The 25,674-nt window shown below is 51.5% G+C and overlaps 1 protein-coding gene and 1 long non-coding RNA gene across 3 annotated transcripts in view; one reads left to right on the top strand and one right to left on the bottom strand.

Annotated features, from left to right (window-relative positions):
• The window catches only part of HNRNPL (heterogeneous nuclear ribonucleoprotein L), a 35,137-nt gene that overhangs the window by 5,505 nt on the left and 3,958 nt on the right, over window positions 1-25,674 (bottom strand). Inside the window, exons 4-9 of one of the 2 annotated variants that reach the window (XM_086871910.1) lie at window positions 23,911-23,996; window positions 22,066-22,162; window positions 19,947-20,019; window positions 4,810-4,881; window positions 3,098-3,390; window positions 338-459 (exon numbers count right to left, since the gene is read on the bottom strand). In XM_086871910.1, coding sequence (XP_086728036.1) covers window positions 338-459; window positions 3,098-3,390; window positions 4,810-4,881; window positions 19,947-20,019; window positions 22,066-22,162; window positions 23,911-23,996 — 743 coding nt within the window. Of the gene's footprint in view, window positions 1-337; window positions 460-3,097; window positions 3,412-4,809; window positions 4,882-19,946; window positions 20,020-22,065; window positions 22,163-23,910; window positions 23,997-25,674 lie in introns of both variants that reach the window. The other variant, XM_086871909.1, reaches the window with a different exon arrangement.
• On the top strand, window positions 979-1,389 carry LOC147647413 (uncharacterized). Its single transcript, XR_015281561.1, has 3 exons — window positions 979-1,015; window positions 1,081-1,227; window positions 1,360-1,389. It is a non-coding gene; the product is annotated as an uncharacterized LOC147647413 (long non-coding RNA).

Consider the following 25,674-nt stretch of genomic DNA (forward strand, 5'->3'; position numbering starts at 1 on the left):
CCCCCAGAGCCCCCTCCCCAAACACCCCAGACCCCCCAAACAGCCCCCAAACACCCCAGGACCCCCCAAAGCCCCCCAGGAACCCCAGAGCCCCCTCCCCAAACACCCCAGACCCCCCCAGCCCCCCAGAGCCCCCTCCCCAAACACCCCAGACCCCCCCAGCCCCCCCAAGCCCCCTCCCCAAACACCCCAGAGCCCCCCAAACAGCCCCCAAACACCCCAGGACCCCCCAGCCCCCCAGAGCCCCCTCCCCAAACACCCCAGCCCCCCCCAGCCCCCCCAAGCCCCCTCCCCAAACACCCCAGACGCCCCCAGCCCCCCGAGCCCCCAGCCCCACCAGACGTTGAGCTTCTGGCCGAACATGAAGTTGTTGTTGAGGTGGGTGATGGCTCTGTCCACCGCGTAACCATCGGCCATCTCCACCATGGCCGCGCCCGGCTTGCTCTTCATGAACTTCACCTGCCAGGACAGGTGAGGGGTCAGGGACACCTGGGACAGGTGAGGGACACCTGGGGCAGGTGAGGGACACCTGGGACACATCACAGACCCCCCCAAACTGCCCCTCCTTGCTCTTCATGAACTTCACCTGACGGGACAGGTGAGGGGTCAGGGACACCTGGGACAGGTGAGGGACACCTGGACAGGTGAGGGACACCTGGGACAGGTGAGAACACCTGGGACACATCACAGACCCCCCACAGAACCCCAAACTGCCCCTCCTTGCTCTTCATGAACTTCACCTGCCGGGACGCACAGGTGAGGGGTCAGGGACACCTGGACAGGTCAGGGACACCTGGGACAGGTGAGGGACACCTGGGACACATCACAGACCCCCCACAGAACCCCAAACTGCCCCTCCTTGCTCTTCATGAACTTCACCTGCCCGGACACACAGGTGAGGGGTCAGGGACACCTGGGACAGGTGAGGGACACCTGGGACAGGTGAGGAACCCCCCACAGAACCCCAAACTGCCCCTCCTTGCTCTTCATGAACTTCACCTGCCGGGACACACAGGTGAGGGGTCAGGGACACCTGGACAGGTGAGGGACACCTGGACAGGTGAGGGACACCTGGGACAGGTGAGAACACCTGGGACAGGTGAGGGACACCTGGGACAGGTGAGAACACCTGGGACACATCACAGACCCCCCCCCAAACTGCCCCTCCTTGCTCTTCATGAACTTCACCTGCCGGGACAGGTGAGGGGTCAGGGACACCTGGGACAGGTGAGGGACACCTGGGACAGGTGAGGGACACCTGGGACAGGTGAGAACACCTGGGACACATCACAGACCCCCTACAGAACCCCCCCCAAACTGCCCCTCCTTGCTCTTCATGAACTTCACCTGCCGGGACAGGTGAGGGGTCAGGGACACCTGGGACAGGTGAGGGACACCTGGGACAGGTGAGAACACCTGGGACACATCACAGACCCCCCCAAACTGCCCCTCCTTGCTCTTCATGAACTTCACCTGCCGGGACACACAGGTGAGGGGTCAGGGACACCTGGGACAGGTGAGGGACACCTGGGACAGGTGAGGAACCCAGGAACCCCCTACAGAACCCCAAACTGCCCCTCCTTGCTCTTCATGAACTTCACCTGCCGGGACACACAGGTGAGGGGTCAGGGACACCTGGACAGGTGAGAACACCTGGGACAGGTGAGGGACACCTGGACAGGTGAGGGACACCTGGGACAGGTGAGGAACCCAGGAACCCCCTACAGAACCCCAAACTGCCCCTCCTTGCTCTTCATGAACTTCACCTGCCGGGACCGACAGGTGAGGGGTCAGGGACACCTGGGACAGGTGAGGGACACCTGGGACAGGTGAGGAACCCCCTACAGAACCCCAAACTGCCCCTCATTGCTCTTCATGAACTTCACCTGCCCGGACACACAGGTGAGGGGTCAGGGACACCTGGACAGGTGAGGGGTCAGGGACAGGTGAGGGACACCTGGGGTGGGTGAGGAACCCCCTACAGAACCCCCAGGACCCCTCCCCACCTTCTCGACGTTCCCGTAGAGGCAGAAGACGTTGAAGACACGGTCGTGGCTCACCTTGGCCTGGTCCAGCCCCACTGGGGACCCCCCAAACCCCCCCAGGACCCCCCCAAACCCCACCCAGGACCCCCCCAATTCCCCTCTAGGACCCCCAAACCCCCCCCAAGGACCCCCCAAACCCCCCCAGGACCCCTCCCCACCTTCTCAACGTTCCTGTAGAAGCAGAAGACGCGGTCGTGGCTCACCTTGGCCTGGTCCAGCCCCACTGGGGACCCCCCAAAACCCCCCCCAAAACCCCCCCCCAGGACCCCCCAATTCCCCTCTAGGACCCCCAAACCCCCCCCAGGACTCCTCAAACCCCCCCCCCCAGGACCCCCCAGGACCCCTCCCCACCTTCTCCACGTTCCCGTAGAGGCAGAAGACGTTGAAGACGCGGTTGCAGTTCACCTTGGCCTGGTCCAGCCCCACTGGGGACCCCCCAAACGCCCCCCAGGACCCCCCAACTCCCCTCTAGGACCCCCAAACCCCCCCCAGGACCCCTCCCCACCTTCTCGACGTTCCCGTAGAGGCAGAAGACGTTGAAGACGCGGTCGCAGTTCATCTTGGCCTGGTCCAGCCCCACTGGGAACCCCCCAGGACCCCCCCAGGACCCCCCAAACCGCCCCCAGGACCCCCCAAACCCCACCCAGGACCCCCCAGGACCCCTCCCCACCTTCTCCACGTTCCCGTAGAGGCAGAAGACGTTGAAGACGCGGTCGCAGTTCATCTTGGCCTGGTCCAGCCCCACTGAGGACCCCCCAGGACCCCCCCAGGACCCCCCAAACCCCACCCAGGACCCCCCAATTCCCCTCTAGGACCCCCTAAATCCCCCCCAGGACCCCTCAATTCCCCTTTAGACCCCCCCAGGACCCCTCCCCACCTTCTCGACGTTCCCGTAGAGGCAGAAGACGTTGAAGACGCGGTCGCAGTTCATCTTGGCCTGGTCCAGCCCCACTGGGAACCCCCCAGGACCCCCCCAGGACCCCCCAAACGCCCCCCGGGACCCCCAATTCCCCCCCAGGACCCCCCAAACCCCCCCCAGGACCCCTCCCCACCTTCTCGACGTTCCCGTAGAGGCAGAAGACGTTGAAGACGCGGTCGCAGTTCATCTTGGCCTGGTCCAGCCCGTACACCATCAGCACGGGCGAGTCGGCGTGGGGGCCGTAGTCGGGGGGCGGCGGCGGGGGCGGGGGGGGGTGCCCGTACTGGGGGCCGTAGCGGCCGGGACCCCTGCGGTGCCCCCCGCCCACCGGGGGGGGTCCCATGCGCCGGCCCTCGTAGTGGGGGGGAGGGGGCCCGTAGCCCTCGTCGTGGTAGTGGCCGTGGTGGTAACCGGCGTGGGGACCACCTGGGGGGCAGCGGGGGGAGCCTGAGACCCCCGGGACCCCCGGTGAGAGCCTGGCGGGAACTCGGGGGAGACCCCCTGAGACCCCCTGAGACACCCAGAGACCCCCTGAGACACCCCCTGAGACCCCCAGAGACACCCAGAGACCCCCCAGAGACCCCCAGAGACCCCCAGAGACACCCTGAGACACCCTGAGACCCCCGGGACCCCCGGTGAGAGCCTGGCGGGAACTCGGGGGAGACCCCCAGAGACCCTCATAGACCCCCCTGAGACACCCTGAGACACCCCTGAGACCCCCAGAGACCCCCAGAGACCCCCAGAGACCCCCAGAGACCCCCAGAGACCCCCGAGACCCCCAGAGACACCCAGAGACCCCCCTGAGACACCCCTGAGACCCCCAGAGACACCCAGAGACCCCCCAGAGACCCCCAGAGACCCCCAGAGACACCCTGAGACCCCCTGAGACCCCCGGGACCCCCGGTGAGAGCCTGGCGGGAACTCGGGGGAGACCCCCTGAGACCCCCAGAAACACCCAGAGACCCCCGAGACCCCCAGAAACACCCCTGAGACCCCCAGAGACCCCCAGTGAGACCCCAGAGGGAACCCAGACACCCCCCAAACCTGCCCCAGCCCCCCAGACCTGCCCCCAGCCCCCCAGATCTTCCCCAAACCCCCCCAAACCTTCCCCCAACCCCCCCAAACCTGCCCCCAGGCCCCCCAAATCCCCCCAGATCTGCTCCCAACCCCCCCAGATCTGCCCCAAACCCCCCAAACCTTCCCCCAGGCCCCCAAACCCCCCCAAACCTTCCTCCAGCCCCTCCAAACCTTTCCCCAACCCCCCCTAACCTGCCCCCAGCCCCCCAAATCCCCCCAGATCTGCTCCCAACCCCCCCGGATCTGCCCCAAACCCCCCAAACCTGTCCCAAACCTGCCCCCAGCCCCCCCAAAACTGCCCCAAACCCCCCCAAACCTTCCCCCAACCCCCCCAAACCTGCCCCCAGCCCCCCCAAACCCCCCCAAACCTGCCCCCATCCCCCTCAAACCTTCCCCCAGCCCCCCCAAACCTGCCCCCAGCCCCCCCAAACCCCCCCAAACCTGCCCCCAGCCCCCCCAAACCTTCCCCCAACCCCCCCAAACCCCCCCAGCCCAGCCCCAGCCCCCCCAGATCTGCCCCAAAACCTGCCCCCAGCCCCCCCAAACCTGCCCCCAGCCCCCCCAAACCTTCCCCCAACCCCCCCAAACCCCCCCAGCCCAGCCCCAGCCCCCCCAGATCTGCCCCCAAACCCCCCCAAACCTTCCCCCAGCCCCCTCAAACCTGCCCCCAGCCCCCCCAAACCCCCCCAAACCTGCCCCCAGTCCCCCCAAACCTGCCCCCAGTCCCCCCAGCCCCCCCCCAAGCCCCCCAGCCCAGCCCCCACGTACCGTACTCGGCCGGGTGGTCCCCCAGGAGGGGCGGCTGCCGCTGCCGTTTGTTGGGGTTCCCACCGGGGTCTCCTGGGGGGGGAGGGGAACGGGGGAGGGGGAGGGGGGAGGGGATGGGGATGGGGGAGGGGGATGGGGGAGGGGGAAGGGAATGGGGGATGGGAATGGGGGAGGGGGATGGGGGAGGGGAATGGAGGAGGGGATGGGGGAGGGGAATGGGGCAGGGGATGGGGGAGGGGAATGGGGGAGGGGAATGGGGAGGGGGATGGGAATGGGGGAGGGGAATGGGGGATGGGGGAGGGGAATGGGAATGGGGGAGGGGAAGGGGGGAAGGGAAGGGGGGAGGGGAATGGGGATGGGGGAGGGGAATGGGGGAGGGGGAAGGGAATGGGGGAGGGGGAAGGGAATGGGGGAGGGGAATGGGGAGGGGAATGGGGGAGGGGAACGGGGGAGGGGAATGGGGGGAGGGGAATGGGGGAGGGGAAGGGGAGAAGGGAATGGGGGAGGGGAATGGGGGAGGGGGATGGGGGAGGGGAATGGGAATGGGGGAGGGGGAAGGGAATGGGAGAGAGAAACAGGGGAGGGGAATGGGGGAGGGGAATGGGGAATGGGGGAGGGGAATGGGGGAGGGGGAGGGGAATGGGGGAGGGGAATGGGGGAGGGGAGGACACACACCCAGCTCAGGGTGGGGGGCGGCTCCCACCAGGGGCGACCCCACCCCAAACAAAGGGAGAACTTGGGCCCCTCCCGGAGATTTCAGCCCCCCAGAACCGGCCCGAGTCACCCCAAAACTCATCAGTGACCCCCCCGCGGGCTGTTAATTACCCCACCGATCACTAATTACGGCGCTAACGAGCCCCCAGGACCAAACCCAGGCTTTTTGGGGAGGGGGGGAGCCACAAAATCCTGGGGGTTTTTTTTTTTTAATTTTTTAAATTTTGGCAAACTCCTCCCTCCTCGGGCGCTTCATTTTCGGGTGGAAAAAGAGGAGAAAAAGGGGAAAGAAAGAGAGGGGGGGGGAGACAAAAAAAAAAACAACACCAGGGGCTACTTACAGCTGCTCTGGGGGGGGGCAAAAAAGTCCTTTGGGCCCCACTTTTTTTGGGGGGCTCCTCTTACCCGCGGCTGCTCCGAGCGGCCCCTGCGGCACAGGCGGAGCGAGAGTCACCCCAACGGCACCGACAGCCCCAAAACGGGGCCCAGGCCTCGGCCTGAGGCGCCCCGGGGTTCCCCCGCGGCGTGGGGGTGTTGCTGGGGTGTTCTTGGGGTGTTGCTGAGGTGTTCTTGGGTGTTGCTGGGTGTTGCTGGGGTGTTCTTTGGTGTTGCTGGGTGTTCCTGGGTGTTCTCGGAATGTTCCTGGGGTGTTCCCGGGTGTTCTTTGGTGTTGCTGGGTGTTCTTGGGGTGTTCTTGAGTGTTTCTTGGTGTTCTTTGGGTGTTCCTGGGGTGTTCTTGAGTGTTTCTTGGTGTTCCTGGGTGTTCTTGAGTGTTCTTGGAATGTTCCTGGGGTGCTCTTGAGTGTTCTTGGGGTGTTCCTGGGTGTTCTCTGGGTGTTCTTTGGTGTTCCTGGGTGTTCTTTGGATATTGCTGGGTGTTCTCACAATGTTCCTGGGTGTTCTTGAGTGTTCTTTGGGTGTTCCTGGGTGTTCCTGGGTGTTCTCTGGGTGTTCCTGGGTGTTCTCGGAATGTTCCTGGGTGTTCTTTGGTGTTCCTGGGTGTTCTTGGAATGTTCCTGGGTGTTCTTGAGTGTTCTTTGGGTGTTCCTGGGTGTTCTCTGGGTGTTCTCACAATGTTCCTGGGTGTTCTCTGGTGTTCCTGGGGTGTTCTTGAGTGTTCCTGGGTGTTCTCGGAATGTTCCTGGGTGTTCTTGAGTGTTCTTTGGGTGTTCTTGGAATGTTCCTGGGTGTTCTCTGGGTGTTCCTGGGGTGTTCTCGGAATGTTCCTGGGTGTTCTTGAGTGTTCTTTGGGTGTTGCTGGGTGTTCTTTGGGTGTTCTCACAATGTTCCTGGGTGTTCTTTGGTGTTCCTGGGTGTTCTTGAGTGTTCCTGGGTGTTCTCGGAATGTTCCTGGGTGTTCCAGGGTGTTCTTTGGGTGTTCTCGGAATGTTCCTGGGTGTTCCAGGGTGTTCTTTGGGGTGTTCTTTGGGGTGTTCTTTGGGTGTTCTCTGGTGTTCCTGGGGTGTTCCCGGCAGCTCCCAGCACGGATTTGGTGGGGTTGGGGTTTTTTTTTTTTTTGGGGTGGTCAAAGCGGCTCGGGGACGCTCGGGAGAGGCCCTGGAACCGCTGGAATTTTGGGATGGAACAGGAAAAGTTCCTAAAAACGCTGGAATTTTGGGATGGAACGGGGAAAAGTTCCTAAAAACGCTGGAATTTTGGGATGGAACGGGGAAAAGTTCCTGGAACCGCTGGAATTTTGGGATGGAACGGGGAGAAGTTCCTGGAACCGCTGGAATTTTGGGATGGAACGGGGAAAAGTTCCTGGAACCGCTGGAATTTTGGGATGGAAGGGGGAAAAGTTCCTAAAAACGCTGGAATTTTGGGATGGAACGGGGAAAAGTTCCTGGAACCGCTGGAATTTTGGGATGGAACGGGGAAAAGCTCCTAAAAACGCTGGAATTTTGGGATGGAACGGGGAAAAGTTCCTAAAAACGCTGGAATTTTGGGATGGAACGGGGAAAAGTTCCTAAAAACGCTGGAATTTTGGGATGGAACGGGAAAAAGTTCCTAAAAACGCTGGAATTTTGGGATGGAAGGGGGAAAAGTTCCTAAAAACGCTGGAATTGTGACATGGAACGGGAAAAAGTTCCTAAAAACGCTGGAATTTTGGGATGGAACGGGGAAAAGTTCCTAAAAACGCTGGAATTTTGGGATGGAACAGGAGAAGTTCCTAAAAACGCTGGAATTTTGGGATGGAACGGGGAAAAGTTCCTGGAACCGCTGGAATTTTGGGATGGAACGGGGGAAAAGTTCCTAAAAACACTGGAATTTTGGGATGGAACGGGGAAAAAGGTCCTGGAACCGCTGGAATTTTGGGATGGAAGGGGGAAAAGTTCCTAAAAACGCTGGAATTTTGGGATGGAATGGGGAAAACTTCCTAAAAACGCTGGAATTTTGGGATGGAACGGGGAAAAGTTCCTGGAACCGCTGGAATTTTGGGATGGAACGGGGAAAAGTTCCTGGAACCGCTGGAATTTTGGGATGGAATGGGGAAAAGTTCCTGGAACCGCTGGAATTTTGGGATGGAACGGGGAAAAGTTCCTAAAAACGCTGGAATTTTGGGATGGAATGGGGAGAAGTTCCTGGAACCGCTGGAATTTTGGGATGGAACGGGGAAAAGCTCCTAAAAACGCTGGAATTTTGGGATGGAACGGGGAAAAGTTCCTAAAAACGCTGGAATTTTGGGATGGAAGGGGGAAAAGTTCCTAAAAACGCTGGAATTTTGGGATGGAACGGGGAAAAGTTCCTAAAAACGCTGGAATTTTGGGATGGAACGGGGAAAAGTTCCTAAAAACGCTGGAATTTTGGGATGGAACGGGGAAAAGTTCCTGGAACCGCTGGAATTTTGGGATGGAACGGGGAAAAAGGTCCTGGAACCGCTGGAATTTTGGGATGGAATGGGAAAAGTTCCTAAAAACGCTGGAATTTTGGGATGGAACGGGGAAAAGCTCCTAAAAACGCTGGAATTTTGGGATGGAACGGGGAAAAGCTCCTAAAAACGCTGGAATTTTGGGATGGAAGGGGGAAAAGTTCCTAAAAACGCTGGAATTTTGGGATGGAACGGGGAAAAGTTCCTAAAAACGCTGGAATTTTGGGATGGAACGGGGAAAAGTTCCTAAAAACGCTGGAATTTTGGGATGGAACGGGGAAAAGTTCCTGGAACCGCTGGAATTTTGGGATGGAACGGGGAAAAGTTCCTAAAAACGCTGGAATTTTGGGATGGAACGGGGAAAAGTTCCTGGAATTGCTGGAATTTTGGGATGGAACGGGGAAAAGTTCCTGGAACCGCTGGAATTTTGGGATGGAACGGGGAAAAGTTCCTAAAAACGCTGGAATTTTGGGATGGAACGGGGAAAAGTTCCTGGAACCGCTGGAATTTTGGGATGGAACGGGGAAAAGTTCCTGAAAGAGCTGGAATTGTGAGATGGAAAGTTCTGGAATTACGGCTCTGGAAGGGCCTGGAATTACAACTCTGGAACGTTCTGGAATGTTCTGGAAAGTTCTGGAATTACGGCTGTGGAAGAGCCTGGAAAGTTCTGGAATTACAGCTCTGGAAGGGTCTGGAAAGTTCTGGAATCACAGCCCTGGAATGTTCTGGAATGTTCTGGAATTACAGCCCTGGAATGTTCTGGAAAGGTCTGGAATTACAGCCCTGGAATGTTCTGGAAAGTGCTGGAATTACAGCCCTGGAATGTTCTGGAATGTTCTGGAATTACAGCCCTGGAATGTTCTGGAAAGTGCTGGAATTACAGTCCTGGAATGTTCTGGAAAGGACTGGGATTACAGCTCTGAAAACTTACAACTCTGGAAAGTTCTGGAATTACAGCTCTGGATGAGCCTGGAATGTTCTGGAATTACGGCTCTGGAAGGGCCTGGAAAGTGCTGGAATTACAGCTCTAGAATGTTCTGGAAAATGCTGGAATTCCAGCCCTGGAACGTTCTGGAAAGTCCTGGAATTCCAGCTCTGGAAAAGCCTGGAAAGTTCTGGAATTACAACTCCGGAATGTTCTGGGATGTTCTGAAAAGTTCTGGAATTCCAGCTCTGGAAGGGCCCGGAATGTTCTGGAATTAAAGCTCTGGAAAGTTCTGGAATTCCAGCTCTGGAAGAGCCTGGAAAGTTCTGGAATTCCAGCTCTGGAAGGGCCCGGAATGTTCTGGAATTAAAGCTTTGGAAAGTTCTGGAATTCCAGCTCTGGAAGGGCTCGGAAAGTTCTGGAATTATGGCTTTGGAAAGTTCTGGAATTCCAGCTCTGGAAGGGCCCAGAATGTTCTGGAATTAAAGCTTTGGAAAGTTCTGGAATTCCAGCTCTGGAAGGGCACGGAATGTTCTGGAATTAAAGCTTTGGAATGTTCTGGAATTACGGTTTTGGGAATGAAAGAGCTCCCAAAAGCACCGGAAGAAGTTTGGGAAGGAAACGCCTAAAAATGACCCAAAAATGGGTCCTGGAAGGGAAAAATTCCTAAAAACGACCAAAAATGGTCTTGGAAGGGAAAGAATTCCTAAAAATGACCAAAAATGGTCTTGGAAGGGAAAGAATTCCTAAAAATGACCCCAAAAATGGGTCCTGGAAGGGAAAGAATTGCTAAAAATGATCAAAAATGGGTCCTGGAAGGGAAAGAATTCCTAAAAATGACCCCAAAAATGGGTCCTGGAAGGGAAAGAATTCCTAAAATCCCTCGGAACGGGGTCAGGGATGGGGGAAAGGTCCTGGAATGTGGTGGAATTGGGTCCTGGAAGGGAAAGAATTCCTAAAAATGACCAAAAATGGGTCCTGGAAGGGAAAGAATTCCTAAAAATGACCAAAAATGGTCCTGGAAGGTGAAATGTGGTGAAGAAAATCCTAAAAACGACCCAAAATTGGGTCCTGGAAGGGGAAGAATTCCTAAAATCCTTCGGAACGGGGTCAGGGATGGGGAAAAGGTCCTGGAATGTGCTGGAATTGGGTCCTGGAAGGGAAAGAATTCCTAAAAATGACCAAAAATGGGTCCTGGAAGGGAAAGAATTCCTAAAAATGACCAAAAATGGTCCTGGAAGGAAAAGAATTCCTAAAAATGACCAAAAATGGTCCTGGAAGGGAAAGAATTCCTAAAAATGACCCAAAAATGGGTCCTGGAAGGGAAAGAATTCCTAAAAATGACCCCAAAAATGGTCCTGGAAGGGAAAGAATTCCTAAAAATGACCAAAAATGGTCCTGGAAGGGAAAGAATTCCTAAAAATGACCCCAAAAATGGGTTTGGGTGGGAAAGAATTCCTAAAATCCCTCGGAACGGGGTCAGGGATGAGGGAAAGGTCCTGGAATGTGCTGGAATTGGGTCCTGGAAGGGAAAGAATTCCTAAAATCCCTCGGAACAGGGTCAGGAATGGGAGAAAAGGTCCTGGAATGTGCTGGAATTGGGTCCTGGAAGGGAAAGAATTCCTAAAAATGACCAAAAATGGTCCTGGAAGGGAAAGAATTCCTAAAATCCCTCGGAACGGGGTCAGGGATGGGAGAAAAGGTCCTGGAATGTGCTGGAATTGGGTCCTGGAAGGGAAAGAATTCCTAAAATTCCTCGGAACGGGGTCAGGGATGAGGGAAAGGTCCTGGAATGTGCTGGAATTGGGTCCTGGAAGGGAAAGAATTCCTAAAATCCCTCGGAACGGGGTCAGGAATGGGGAAAAGGTCCTGGAATGTGCTGGAATTGGGTCCTGGAAGGGAAAGAATTCCTAAAAACGACCAAAAATGGTCCTGGAAGGGAAAGAATTCCTAAAAATGACCAAAAATGGTCCTGGAAGGTGAAATGTGGTGAAGAAAATCCTAAAAACGACCCAAAAATTGGGTCCTGGAAGGGAAAGAATTCCTAAAATCCCTCGGAACGGGGTCAGGGATGGGGAAAAGGTCCTGGAATGTGCTGGAATTGGGTCCTGGAAGGGAAAGAATTGCTAAAAATGACCAAAAATGGGTCCTGGAAGGGAAAGAATTCCTAAAAATGACCAAAAATGGTCCTGGAAGGTGAAATGTGGTGAAGAAAATCCTAAAAACGACCCAAAATTGGGTCCTGGAAGGGGAAGAATTCCTAAAATCCTTTGGAACGGGGTCAGGGATGAGGGAAAGGTCCTGGAATGTGCTGGAATTGGGTCCTGGAAGGGAAAGAATTCCTAAAATCCCTCAGAATGGGGTCAGGGATGGGGGAAAAGGTCCTGGAATGTGCTGGAATTGGGTCCTGGAAGGGAAAGAATTCCTAAAAACGACCAAAAACGGTCTCAACGAAACTAAAAACCCTCAAGAATGAATTTTTAGATGTGGGAAAATCCTCGAAACCCCGCCCAAAACCAAACTTGGAAGCGAAAAAATTCCTAAAACTCACCCAAATCAGCTCCCGGAAGTCAGAATTCCTAAAAAAAAACCTCTCAGAGCGGATCCGGATTCCGGAAACGTCCAAAACCCACCAGAAACGGGTCCAAAAATTCAAATGTGATGAGGAAAATTCCTAAAAAATCCCCGGAATCAGGTCCTGGAAGGGAGAGAATTCCTAAAAAATGTCCTTGGGAGTGGATCCGTGCCGTGAAATTCCTAAAAAATCCCCGGGATTTGGTCCTGGAAGTGAGAGAATTCCTAAAAAGTGTCCTTGGAGTTGTTGAATTCCCAAGAAATTCACCGGAATTGTGACTTGGAAATGAGAATTCCTAGGAAATGTTCTTGGAATGTGTCCATGTTGCTGAATTCCCAAGAAATTCACCCAAATTGTGCCTTGGAAATGAGAAAATTCCTTAAAATTCACCCAAATTGTGCCTTGAAATGAGAGAATTCCTTAAAATTCACCCAAATTGTGCCTTGGAAATGAGAGAATTCCTTAAAATTCCTTAAAATTCACCCAAATTGTGCCTTGGAAATGAGAAAATTCCTTAAAATTCCTTAAAATTCCTTAAAATTCACCCAAATTTTGCCTGGGAAATGAAAGAATTCCTAGAAAATGTCCTTGGAATGTGTCGATGTTGAGAGAATTCCTTAAAATTCACCCAAATTGTGCCTTGGAAATGAGAGAATTCCTTAAAATTCCTTAAAATTCACCCAAATTGTGCCTTGGAAATGAAAGAATTCCTGGAAAATGTTCTTGGAATGTGTCGATGTTGCTGAATTCCCAAAAATTCACCCAAATTGTGCCTTGGAAATGAGAGAATTCCTAGAAAATGTCCTTGGAATGTGTCCATGTTGCCGAATTCCCAAAAATTCACCCAAATTGTGCCTTGGAATTGAGAGAATTCCTTAAAATTCCTTAAAATTCACCCAAATTGTGACTTGGAAATGAGAAAATTCCTTAAAATTCCTTAAAATTCCTTAAAATTCACCCAAATTTTGCCTGGGAAATGAAAGAATTCCTAGAAAATGTCCTTGGAATGTGTCGATGTTGAGAGAATTCCTTAAAATTCACCCAAATTGTGCCTTGGAAATGAGAAAATTCCTTAAAATTCACCCAAATTGTGCCTTGGAAGTGGAAGAATTCCTAAAAAATGTTCTTGGAATGTGTCCATGTTGCCGAATTCCCAAAAATTCACCCAAATTGTGCCTTGGAAATGAGAAAATTCCTTAAAATTCACCCAAATTGTGACTTGGAAATGAGAGAATTCCTTAAAATTCACCCAAATTGTGCCTTGAAATGAGAGAATTCCTTAAAATTCACTCAAATTGTGCCTTGGAAATGAGAAAATTCCTAGAAAATGTCCTTGGAATGTGTCGATGTTGAGAGAATTCCTTAAAATTCACCCAAATTGTGCCTTGGAAATGAGAGAATTCCTTAAAATTCCTTAAAATTCCTTAAAATTGTGCCTTGGAAATGAGAAAATTCCTAAAATTCCTTAAAATTCACCCAAATTGTGCCATGGAAATGAAAGAATTCCAAAAAATTCCTAAAAATTCCTTAAAATTGTGACTTGAAAATGAGAAAATTCCTTAAAATTCACCCAAATTTTGCCTCAGAAATGAAAAAATCCCTAAAAAAAATCCTTGCAATGTGTCCATGGTGCCGAATTCCTAAAAAATTCACCCAAATTGTGCCTTGGAAATGAGAAAATTCCTAAAAATTCCTAAAAATTCCTTAAAATTTTGCCTTGAAAATGAAAGAATTCCTAAAAATTCCTAAAAATTCCCAAAAATTCACCCAAATTGTGCCTTGGAAATGAGAAAATTCCTAAAAATTCCCCAAAATTCGCCCAAATTATGACTTGAAAATGAAAGAATTCCTAAAAATTCCTTAAAATTCCTTAAAATTCACCCAAATTGTGCCTTGGAAATGAGAAAATTCCTAAAAATTCCTTAAAATTGTGCCTTGAAAATGAAAGAATTCCTAAAAATTCCCAAAAATTCCTTAAAATTCACCCAAATTGTGCCTTGAAAATGAAAAAATCCCTAAAAAAAAATCCTTGGAATGTGTCAATGTTGCCAAATTCCTAAAAAATTCACCCAAATTGTGCCTTGAAAATGAAAGAATTCCTAAAAATTCCCAAAAATTCATCCAAATTGTGCCTTGAAAGTGAAAGAATTCCTAAAAATTCCTTAAAATTGTGACTTGAAAATGAAAGAATTCCTAAAAAATCCTAAAAATTCCCAAAAATTCACCCAAATTGTGCCTTGAAATGTAAGAATTCCTTAAAATTCCTTAAAATTCCTTAAAATTTTGCCTTGGAAATGAGAAAATTCCTAAAATTCCTTAAAATTCACCCAAATTGTGCCTTGAAAATGAAAGAATTCCTAAAAACTCCTAAAAATTCCTTAAAATTGTGCCTTGGAAATGAGAAAATTCCTAAAATTCCTTAAAATTGTGCCTTGGAAATGAAAGAATTCCCAAAAATTCCTTAAAATTGTGCCTTGAAATGTAAGAATTCCTAAAAATTCCTTAAAATTCACCCAAATTGTGCCTTGGAAATGAGAAAATTCCTAAAATTCCTTAAAATTTTGCCTTGGAAATGAAAGAATTCCTAAAAATTCCTAAAAATTCCCAAAAATTCACCCAAATTTTGCCTTGAAAATGAAAAAATCCCTAAAAAATATCCTTGCAATGTGTCCATGTTGCCGAATTCCTAAAAAATTCACCCAAATTGTGCCTTGGAAATGAGAAAATTCCTAAAAATTCCTAAAAATTCCTCAAAATTCCTTAAAATTTTGCCTTGGAAATGAGAAAATTCCTTAAAAAATCACCCAAATTGTGCCTTGGAAATGAGGAAATTCCTTAAAATTCCTAAAAATTCCCAAAAATTCGCCCAAATTATGACTTGAAAATGAAAGAATTCCTAAAAATTCCCAAAAATTCACCCAAATTGTGACTTGGAAATGAAAAAATCCCTAAAAAATGTTCTTGCAATGTGTCCATGTTGCTGAATTCCCAAAAATTCACCCAAATTGTGCCTTGGAAATGAGAAAATTCCTAAAATTCCTTAAAATTGTGCCTTGAAAATGAAAGAATTCCTAAAAATTCCCAAAAATTCCCAAAAATTCACCCAAATTTTGCCTCAAAAATAAAAAAATCCCTAAAAAAAATCCTTGCAATGTGTCCATGGTGCCGAATTCCTAAAAAATTCACCCGAATTGTGCCTTGGAAATGAAAGAATTCCTAAAAATTCCTTAAAATTCACCCAAATTGTGCCTTGGAAATGAAAGAATTCCTAAAAATTCCCAAAAATTCATCCAAATTGTGCCTTGAAAATGAAACAATTCCTAAAAATTCCTAAAAATTCCCAAAAATTCACCCAAATTGTGACTTGAAAATGAAAGAATTCCTAAAAATTCCTAAAAATTCCTTAAAATTCACCCAAATTGTGCCTTGGAAGTGAAAGAATTCCTAAAAAATGTTCTTGCAATGTGTCCATGTTGCTGAATTCCCAAAAATTCACTCAAATTGTGCCTTGGAATGAAAGAATTCCTAAAAATTCCTTAAAATTCCTTAAAATTCACCCAAATTGTGCCTTGAAATGAAAGAATTCCTAAAAATTCCTTAAAATTGTGCCTTGAAAATGAGAAAATACCTAAAAATTCCTTAAAATTCCTAAAAATTCCTTAAAATTTTGCCTTGAAAATGAAAGAATTCCTAAAAATTCCCCAAAATTCGCCCAAATTATGACTTGAAAATGAAAGAATTCCTAAAAATTCCTTAAAATTCACCCAAATTGTGCCTTGGAAATGAGAAAATTCCTAAAATTCCTTAAAATTGTGCCTTGAAAATGAAAGAATTCCTAAAATTCCTTAAAATTCACCCAAATTGTGCCTTGAAAATGAAAGAATTCCTAAAAATTCCCAAAAATTCCTTAAAATTCACCCAAATTTTGCCTGGAAAATAAAAAAATCCCTAAAAAAAATCCTTGCAATGTGTCCATGGTGCCGAATTCCCAAAAATTCACCCAAATTGTGACTTGGAAATGAGAAAATTCCTAAAAATTCCTAAAAATTCCTTAAAATTTTGCCTTGAAAATGAAAGAATTCCTAAAAATTCCTTAAAATTCACCCAAATTGTGCCTTGAAAATGAAAGAATTCCTAAAAATTCCTAAAAATTCCCAAAAATTCACCCAAATTGTGACTTGGAAATGAAAGAATTCCTAAAAATTCCTAAAAATTCCCAAAAATTCACCCAAATTTTGCCTCGAAAATGAAAAAATCCCTAAAAAAAATCCTGGCAATGTGTCCATGGTGCCGAATTCCAAAAAATTCACCCAAATTGTGCCTTGAAAATGAAAGAATTCCTAAAAATTCCCAAAAATTCACCCAAATTGTGCCTTGGAAATGAAAGAATTCCTTAAAATTCCTAAAAATTCCCAAAAATTCACCCAAATTGTGCCTTGGAAATGAGAAAATTCCTTAAAATTCCTAAAAATTCACCCAAATTGTGCCTTGGAAATGAGAAAATTCCTAAAAACTCCTTAAAATTTTGCCTTGAAAATGAGAAAATTCCTAAAATTCCAAAAAATTCACCCAAATTGTGCCTTGAAAATGAGAAAATTCCTAAAAATTCCCAAAAATTCACCCAAATTGTGACTTGAAAATGAAAGAATTCCTAAAAATTCCTAAAAATTCACCCAAATTGTGCCTTGGAAATGAGAAAATTCCTAAAATTCCTTAAAATTGTGCCTTGGAAATGAAAGAATTCCCAAAAATTCCTTAAAATTGTGCCTTGAAATGTAAGAATTCCTAAAAATTCCTTAAAATTCACCCAAATTGTGCCTTGGAAATGACAGAATTCCTTTAAATTCCTTAAAATTGTGCCTTGAAAGTGAAACAATTCCTAAAAATTCCCAAAAATTCACCCAAATTGTGCCTTGGAAATGAGAAAATTCCTAAAAATTCCTTAAAATTCCTAAAAATTCCTTAAAATTTTGCCTTGAAATGAAAGAATTCCTAAAAATTCCTTAAAATTCACCCAAATTGTGCCTTGGAAATGAGAAAATTCCTAAAATTCCTTAAAATTTTGCCTTGGAAATGAAAGAATTCCTAAAAATTCCTTAAAATTCCCAAAAATTCACCCAAATTTTGCCTCAAAAATAAAAAAATCCCTAAAAAAAATCCTTGCAATGTGTCCATGGTGCCGAATTCCTAAAAAACCACCGGAATTTTTTGTGGTTGTGCCGTGTCCCTCGCCGGGGGGGTCCTGCTGGTGTTGTTTTGGTTGTTTGTTGTTGTTTTGGTTGTTGTTTTGGCTGTTTGTTGTTGTTTTGGCTGTTGTTTTGGTTGTTGTTTTGGTTGTTTTTTGTTGTTTTGGTTGTTGTTTTGGTTGTTTGTTGTTGTTTTGGTTGTTGTTTTGGTTGTTTGTTGTTGTTTTGGCTGTTTGTTGTTGTTTTGGTTGTTGTTTTGGTTGTTTGTTGTTGTTTTGGTTGTTTGTTGTTGTTGTTTTGGTTGTTGTTGTTGTTGTTGTTGTTGTTTTGGTTGTTGTTGTTGTTTTTTCGGGATTCGGGTGTTTTCTCCGTGAGTTTTGGGCCCCCCCCGTGTGGTGTGAGGGTTGTGCAGGAGGAGGAGGAGGAGGAGGAGGAAGAGGAAGAGGAGGAGGAGGAGGCTGAATCCGCCCGGAACGCGCTCGGAGCCGGCGAAGGCCAAACCCCAAACCCCAAACCCCAACACCCCAATTTTCGGGAAGGACCCCCCAATTTTTTGGGAAGAACCCCTGGGACCCCCCAATTTTCAAGAAGAACCCCTGGGACCCCCCAATTTTTTGGGAAGGACCCCCTGGGGACCCCGAAATTTTCAGGAAGAACCCCCGGGACCCCCCAATTTTTTGGGAAGGACCCCCAGGACCCCCCATTTTTCGGGAAGGACCTCCCCAATTTTTTGGGAAGGACCCCCAGGACCCCCCAATTTTTGGGAAGGACCCCCAGGACCCCCCAATTTTTGGGAAGGACCCCCTGGGACCCCCCAATTTTTTTGGGAAGGATCCCCCAATTTTTGGGAAGGACCCCCAGGACCCCCCCGAAATTTTCAGGAAAAACCCCTGGGACCCCCCAATTTTTGGGAAGGACCCCTGGGACCCCCCAATTTTTTGGGAAGGACCCCTGGGACCCCCCATTTTTTTTGGGAAGGACCCCCCAATTTTTTGGGAAGGACCCCCCAATTTTTTGGGAAGGACCCCCTGGGACCCCCCAATTTTTTGAGAAGGATCCCCCAACTTTTTGGGAAGGACCCCTGGGACCCCCTCATTTTTTGGGAAGAACCCCCATTTTTGGGAAGTAACCCCCCCATTTTTGGGAAGGACCCCCGTTTTTTGGGAAGGACCCCCCATTTTTGGGAATGACACCCCATTTTTAGGAAGAACCCCCATTTTTGGAAAGAACCCCTCCCCATTTTTGGGAAGGACCCCCCATTTTTGTGAAGAACCCCCATTTTTGGGAAGGACCCCCCGGCTCCGAGCCCCCCGGACCGCAGGAATGTTCTGGAAACCCCCCCACCCCCAGCCCTGAGGACCCCCAGGGAGAAGGGGATGGGGGAGAGAGGGGGGGGCCACACCTGGTGATGGGAAATGGGGGGGGGGGCGTTCCCCTGGGACACCTGCAGCAGGTGTGAGACCCCTCCCCAGGTGTGGGACCTGTCCAGATGTGGGACCTGTCCGGATGTGTGACCCCTCCCCAGATGTGTGACCCCTCTCCAGGTGTGTGACCTGTCCAGGTGTGTGACCCCTCCCCAGGTGTGTGACCTGTCCAGGTGTGTGACCCCTCCCCAGGTGTGCGACCTGTCCAGGTGTGTGACCCCTCCCCAGGTGTGGGACCTGTCCAGATGTGGGACCCCTCCCCAGATGTGTGACCTGTCCAGATGTGGGACCCCTCCCCAGATGTGTGACCTGTCCAGGTGTGTGACCCCTCCCCAGGTGTGTGACCCCTCCCCAGGTGTGTGACCCCTCCCCAGGTGTGGGACCTGTCCAGATGTGGGACCCCTCCCCAGATGTGTGACCTGTCCAGATGTGGGACCCCTCCCCATGTGTGCAACCTGTCCAGGTGTGTGACCGCTCTCCAGGTGTGTGACCTATCCAGATGTGTGACCTGTCCAGATATGGGACCCCTCCCCATGTGTGTGACCTGTCCAGGTGTGTGACCCCTCCTCAGGTGTGTGACCCCTCCCCATGTGTGTGACCTGTCCAGGTGTGTGACCCCTCCTCAGGTGTGTGACCCCTACCCAGGTGTGTGACCCCTCCCCAGGTGTGTGACCTGTCCAGGTGTGTGACCCCTCCCCAGACGTGTGACCTGTCCAGGTGTGAGACCCCTCCCCAGGTGTGTGACCCCTCTCCAGATTTGTGACCCCTCCCCAGACGTGTGACCTGTCCAGGTGTGTGACCCCTCCCCAGACGTGTGACCTGTCCAGGTGTGAGACCCCTCCCCAGGTGTGTGACCCCTCCCCAGATGTGTGACCCCTCCCCAGCTGTGTGACCCCACCCCAGGTGTGTGACCCCTGTCCATGTGTGTGACCCCTATCCAGATGTGTGACCTGTCCAGGTGTGTAACCTGTCCAGGTGTGTGACCCCTGTCCAGGTGTGTGACCCCTCCCCAGGTGTGTGACCCCTCCCCAGGTGTGTGACCCCTGTCCATGTGTGACCTATCCAGATGTGTGACCTGTCCAGGTGTGTGACCTGTCCAGGTGTGTGACCTGTCCAGATGTGTGACCCCTCCCCAGATGTGTGACCCCTCTCCAGGTGTGTGACCCCTCCCCAGGTGTGTGACCCCTCTCCAGGTGTTTGATCCCTTTCCAGGTGTGACCCCCAACCCTCTCACATTCCAGGTGACAAAACAACAACCCCTCCCTTCTCCAAACCCCCAAAATCCCCGGAAACCTCCCCGAAACTCAAGCAGGGGCGTGGCCCCTCCTCCCCCCACCTGGCCCAGGTGACCCCCGGACCCCCCCAGGGCCCCCCCAGACCCCCGGGGTCCCCCCCAGGGCGGGGCTGTGCCGGGGGCTGGCGGGTGTGCCAGGTGTTGCATTACCTGTCCCGCTCAGGTTGGGGTTGGTGTAGTCCCAGGTGTCCTGGTCGTTCTTGAACACGTTCAGGCGGCTGGGCTGGGGGTGGGGAACGGGGACAGGGCTTTGGCACCTGCCCAGGTGTGCCCAGGTACCCCCAGATATCTCCAGGTGTGCCCAGGTACCCCCAGGTGTGCCCAGGTACCCCCAGATATCTCCAGGTGGGTCCCCAGGTACCCCCAGGTATCTCCAGGTGTGTCCCCAGGTGTGCCCAGGTACCCCCAGGTATCTCCAGGTGTGTCCCCAGGTGTGCCCAGGTACCCCCAGGTGTGCCCAGGTACCCCCAGATATCTCCAGGTGTGTCCCCAGGTACCCCCAGATACCTCCAGGTGTGTCCCCAGGTACCCCCAGATATCTCCAGGTGTGTCCCCAGGTGTGCCCAGGTACCCCCAGGTATCTCCAGGTGTGTCCCCAGGTACCCCCAGATACCTCCAGGTGTGTCCCCAGGTACCCCCAGGTATCTCCAGGTACCCCCAGGTATCTCCAGATGTGTCCCCAGGTGTGCCCAGGTACCCCCAGATATCTCCAGGTGTGTCCCCAGGTGTCCCCAGGTGTCTCCAGGTGTGTCCCCAGGTGTCCCCAGGTGTGTCCCCAGGTGTGCCCAGGTACCCCCAGATATCTCCAGGTGTGTCCCCAGGTGTGCCCAGGTACCCCCAGATACCTCCAGGTGTGTCCCCAGGTGTCCCCAGGTGTGTCCCCAGGTGTCCCCAGGTGTGCCCAGGTACCCCCAGGTGTGCCCAGGTACCCCCAGATATCTCCAGGTGTGTCCCCAGGTGTGTCCCCAGGTGTGTCCCCAGGTGTCCCCAGGTACCCCCAGGTGTGTCCCCAGGTGTCCTAGGTGTTCCTCCAGATGTTCCAGATGTGTTCCCAGATATCTCCAGGTGCGTCCCCAGATGTCCCCAGGTGCCCCCCCAGATGTCCCCAGGTGCCCCACATGTCCACCCAGGTGTCCCAGGTGCCCCAAATGTGTCCCCAAGTGTCCAGGCTATCTCCAGATGTCCCCAATTGTTCCCCCAGGTGTGTCCTCAAGCTGTCCCAGGTGTTCCCAGGTGTGCCCAGGTGTCCCAGATGTTCCCCCAGATGTGTCTCCAGGTGTCCCCAGATGTCCCCCCAGTTGTGCCCAGGTACCCCCAGGTGTGTCCCCAGGTGTCCCACCTATCCCCAGGTGTGCCCAGGTGCCCCAGGTGTGTCCCCAGGTGTTCCCAGCTGTCCCCCAGGTGTCCCCAGGTGTGTCTCAGATGTCCCCCCAGATGTCCCCAGGTGTCCCCCAGATGTCCCCCAGGTGTCCCAGCTGTCCCCAGATGTCCCAGCTGCCCCCCCAGGTGTGTCCCAGATGTCCCCAGGTGTCCCAGCTGTCCCCCCAGGTGTCCCCAGGTGTCCCAGATGTCTCCCCAGATGTCCCCAGATGTCCCCCAGGTGTCCCCAGGTGTCCCCAGGTGTCCCCCAGGTGTCCCCAGATGTCCCCAGGTGTGTCCCAGGTGTCCCAGATGTCTCCCCAGATGTCCCCAGATGTCCCCCAGGTGTCCCCAGGTGTCCCAGCTGTCCCCCAGGTGTCCCCAGCTGTCCCCCAGATGTCCCCAGGTGTGTCCCAGATGTCCCCGGGTGTGTCCCAGGTGTCCCAGATGTCTCCCCAGATGTCCCCAGATGTCCCCCAGATGTCCCCAGGTGTCCCCAGCTGTCCCCCAGCTGTCCCCAGGTGTCCCCAAATGTTCCCAGCTGTCCCCCCAGGTGTCCCCAGGTGTCCCCAGGTGTCCCAGCTGTCCCCCAGGTGTCCCCCAGGTGTCCCCCAGGTGTCCCCCAGGTGTCCCCAGGTGTCCCCAGGTGTTCCCAGCTGTCCCCCCGCTGTCCCCCAGGTGTCCCCAGGTGTCCCCAGCTGTCCCCAGGTGTCCCAGCTGTCCCCCAGGTGTCCCCAGGTGTTCCCAGGTGTCCCCAGCTGTCCCCAGGTGTCCCAGCTGTCCCCCAGGTGTCCCAGCTGTCCCCAGGTGTCCCCAGGTGTCCCCAGCTGTCCCCCAGGTGTCCCAGCTGTCCCCCAGCTGTCCCCCAGCTGTCCCCCATGTGTCCCCAGGTGTCCCCAGGTGCTCTCACCTTGGCGTACTCGATCTTGAGGGTGCAGCACCCTGAGTAGATGTCGGCGCCGTTGAGCGAGGCCTTGGCGCGCTGGGCGCTCTGCACCGAGTCGAACGTTCCCGCCCGTCAAGGGAAACACGGAATTCCCAAAATCCCCAAAATTCCCCAAATTCACAAATTCCCGAAATTCCCAAAATTCACGAAATTCCCCAAAATCCCCAAAATTCCTGAATTCCCGAAATTCCCAAAATTCACGAAATTCCCAAAATTCACGAAATTCCCGAACATCCCCAAAATTCACGAAATTCCTGAAATTCCTGAAACTCCTGAAATTCCTGAAATTCCCCAAAATTCCCCAAATTCACGAAATTCCCCAAAATCCCCAAAATTCACGAAATTCCTGAATTCCCAAAATTCCCTGAAATCCCTGAAATTCCCCCAATTCCTCAAATTCCCGAAATTCCCCAAATTCCTGAAATTCCCAAAATTCCCAAATTCCCCAAATTCCCAAAATCCTTCAAATCCCAAAAATTCCCAAAATTCCCGAAATCCCCAAAATCCCCAAAATTCCCGAAATCCCCAAAATTCCCAAAATTCCCAAAATTCCCGAAATTCCCAAAATTCCTGAAATTCCTGAAATTCCCGAAATTCCCAAAATTCCCCAAATCCCCAAAATTCCCCGAAATTCCCCAAATTCCCCCAATTCCTGAAATTCCCCAAATTCCCGAAATTCCCCAAATTCCCAAAATTCCCCAAATTCCCGAAATCCCCAAAATTCCCGAAATTCCCCAAATCCCCAAAATTCCCCAAATTCCCAAAATTCCCCAAATTCCTGAAATTCCCCAAATCCCCAAAATTCCCCAAATTCCTGAAATTCCTAAAATTCCTGAAATTCCCGAAATTCCTGAAATTCCCGAAATTCCCCAAATTCCTGAAATTCCTGAAATTCCCGAAATTCCCAAAATTCCCCAAATCCCCAAAATTCCCCGAAATTCCCCAAATTCCCCCAATTCCTGAAATTCCCCAAATTCCCGAAATTCCCCAAATTCCTGAAATTCCCCAAATTCCTGAAATTCCCCCAATTCCTGAAATTCCCCAAATTCCCGAAATTCCCGAAATCCCCAAAATCCCCCAAATTCCTGAAATCCCCCAAATTCCCGAAATCCCCAAAATTCCCGAAATCCCCAAAATTCCCCAAAATTCCTGAAAATCCCCGAAATTCCCCAAATTCCCAAAATTCCCGAAATTCCCGAAATCCCCAAAATCCCCAAAATTCCTGAAAATCCCAGAAATTCCCCAAATTCCCCAAATTCCCAAAATCCCCAAAATTCCCAAAATCCCCAAAATTCCCCAAATTCCCCAAAATCCCCAAAATTCCCAAATTCCCCCAAATCCCAAAATCCCCAAAATTCCCCAAATCCCAGAAATTCCCAAAATTCCCAAAATTCCCGAAATTCCCAAAATTCCCAAAATCCCAGAAATTCCCCAAATCCCCAAAATTCCCGAAAATTCCCCAAATCCCCAAAATTCCCCAAATTCCCCAAATCCCCAAAATCCCCAAAATTCCCGAAATTCCCCAAATTCCCCAAATCCCCAAAATCCCCAAAATTCCCGAAATTCCCAAAATTCCCGAAATTCCCAAAATCCCCGAAATTCCCCAAATTCATGGGAACAGCCTCGCTCTGAGCCAGCTGAGGCCACCTGAGCCCCCCCAAATCCCTCCAGGAGGGTCCCGAGCGCCGATCCCGGCGGGAATTTGGGGGCACCGGGATTTTGGGGATCCCCCCCCTCCTCCTCCTCCTCCTCCTCCTCCTCCTCCTCCTCCTCCTCCCCCGGTTTTGGGGTTCCCGAATTTCTGGATATTCCACCATGGCCTGGACGCCGTTCTTGCGGAAGATGACGATTCTCTGCACGGGCCCGCAGGGGTTGCAGATGGTGTAGAGCACGTCCTGCGGGAAATGAGGGGGTCAGGGGTGCCCCAAAACACACCTGGGATGCCAAAAACACACTTGGGATGCCAAAAGTACAGCCCAGGACACCAAAAATACACCTGGGATGCCAAAAATACAGCCCAGGACCCCAAAAACACACCTGGGATGCCAAAAATACACCTGGGACACCAAAAGTACAGCCCAGGACACCAAAAGTACAGCCCAGGACACCAAAAATACACCTGGGACACCAAAAATCCACCTGGGACACCAAAAGTACAGCCCAGGACACCAAAAATCCACCTGGGACACCAAAAGTACAGCCCAGGACACCAAAAATCCACCTGGGATGCCAAAAACACACTTGGGATGCCAAAAGTACAGCCCAGGAAACCAAAAATACAGCCAGGGACGCCAAAAGTACAGCCCAGAACACCAAAAACACATCTGGGATGCCAAAAACACACTTGGGATGCCAAAAGTACAGCCCAGGACGCCAAAAATACACCTGGGACACCAAAAGTACAGCCCAGGACACCAAAAATACAGCCCAGGACACCAAAAGTACAGCCCAGGACACCAAAAATCCACCTGGGACACCAAAAACACACCTGGGACACCAAAGTACAGCCCAGGACACCAAAAATCCACCTGGGACCCCAAAAGTACAGCCCAGGACACCAAAAATACACCTGGGACCCCAAAAACACACCTGGGATGCCAAAAGTACAGCCCAGGACGCCAAAAATACAGCCAGGGACAACAAAAGTACAGCCCAGGACACCAAAAATCCACCTGGGACACCAAAAACACACCTGGGACACCAAAGTACAGCCCAGGACACCAAAAATCCACCTGGGACCCCAAAAGTACAGCCCAGGACACCAAAAATACACCTGGGACCCCAAAAACACACCTGGGATGCCAAAAGTACAGCCCAGGACGCCAAAAATACAGCCAGGGACAACAAAAGTACAGCCCAGGACACCAAAAATCCACCTGGGACACCAAAAGTACAGCCCAGGACACCAAAAATACAGCCCAGGACACCAAAAATCCACCTGGGATGTCAAAAGTACAGCCCAGGACACCAAAAATACACCTGGGACCCCAAAAACACACCTGGGATGCCAAAAGTACAGCCCAAGACACCAAAAGTACAGCCCAGGACGCCAAAAACCCACCTGGGACCCCAAAAATACAGCCCAGGACACCAAAAGTACAGCCCAGGACACCAAAAATACAGCCCAGGACCCCAAAAACCCACCTGGGACCCCAAAAACACACCTGGGATGCCAAAAGTACAGCCCAGGACCCCAAAAACACACCTGGGATGCCAAAAATACAACCCAGGACCCCAAACTCCCACCTGGGACCCCAAAAATACAGCCCAAGACCCCAAAAACCCCCAACTTCCACCCACCGTGGTGATGGAGTAGATGGGGTTGAGGATGGTGAAGAGCAGCACGTTGTTGGTGACCCCAAACCCCAATAAACCCCAATAAACCCCAATAACCCCCACCCCACGCCCCATGAAGCCCCCAGCCCTGCTCACCGTGGTGATGGAGTAGATGGGGTTGAGGATGGTGAAGAGCAGCACGTTGTTGGTGACCCCAAACCCCAATAAACCCCAATAAACCCCAATAAACCACACCCCACACCCCAATAACCCCCACCCCACACCCCAATAACCCCC

The sequence above is a fragment of the Cyanistes caeruleus genome, chromosome 38 (assembly GCF_971803275.1).
Source record: "Cyanistes caeruleus chromosome 38, bCyaCae1.hap1.1, whole genome shotgun sequence".
In the NCBI taxonomy this organism is placed as follows: Eukaryota; Metazoa; Chordata; class Aves; order Passeriformes; family Paridae; genus Cyanistes; species Cyanistes caeruleus.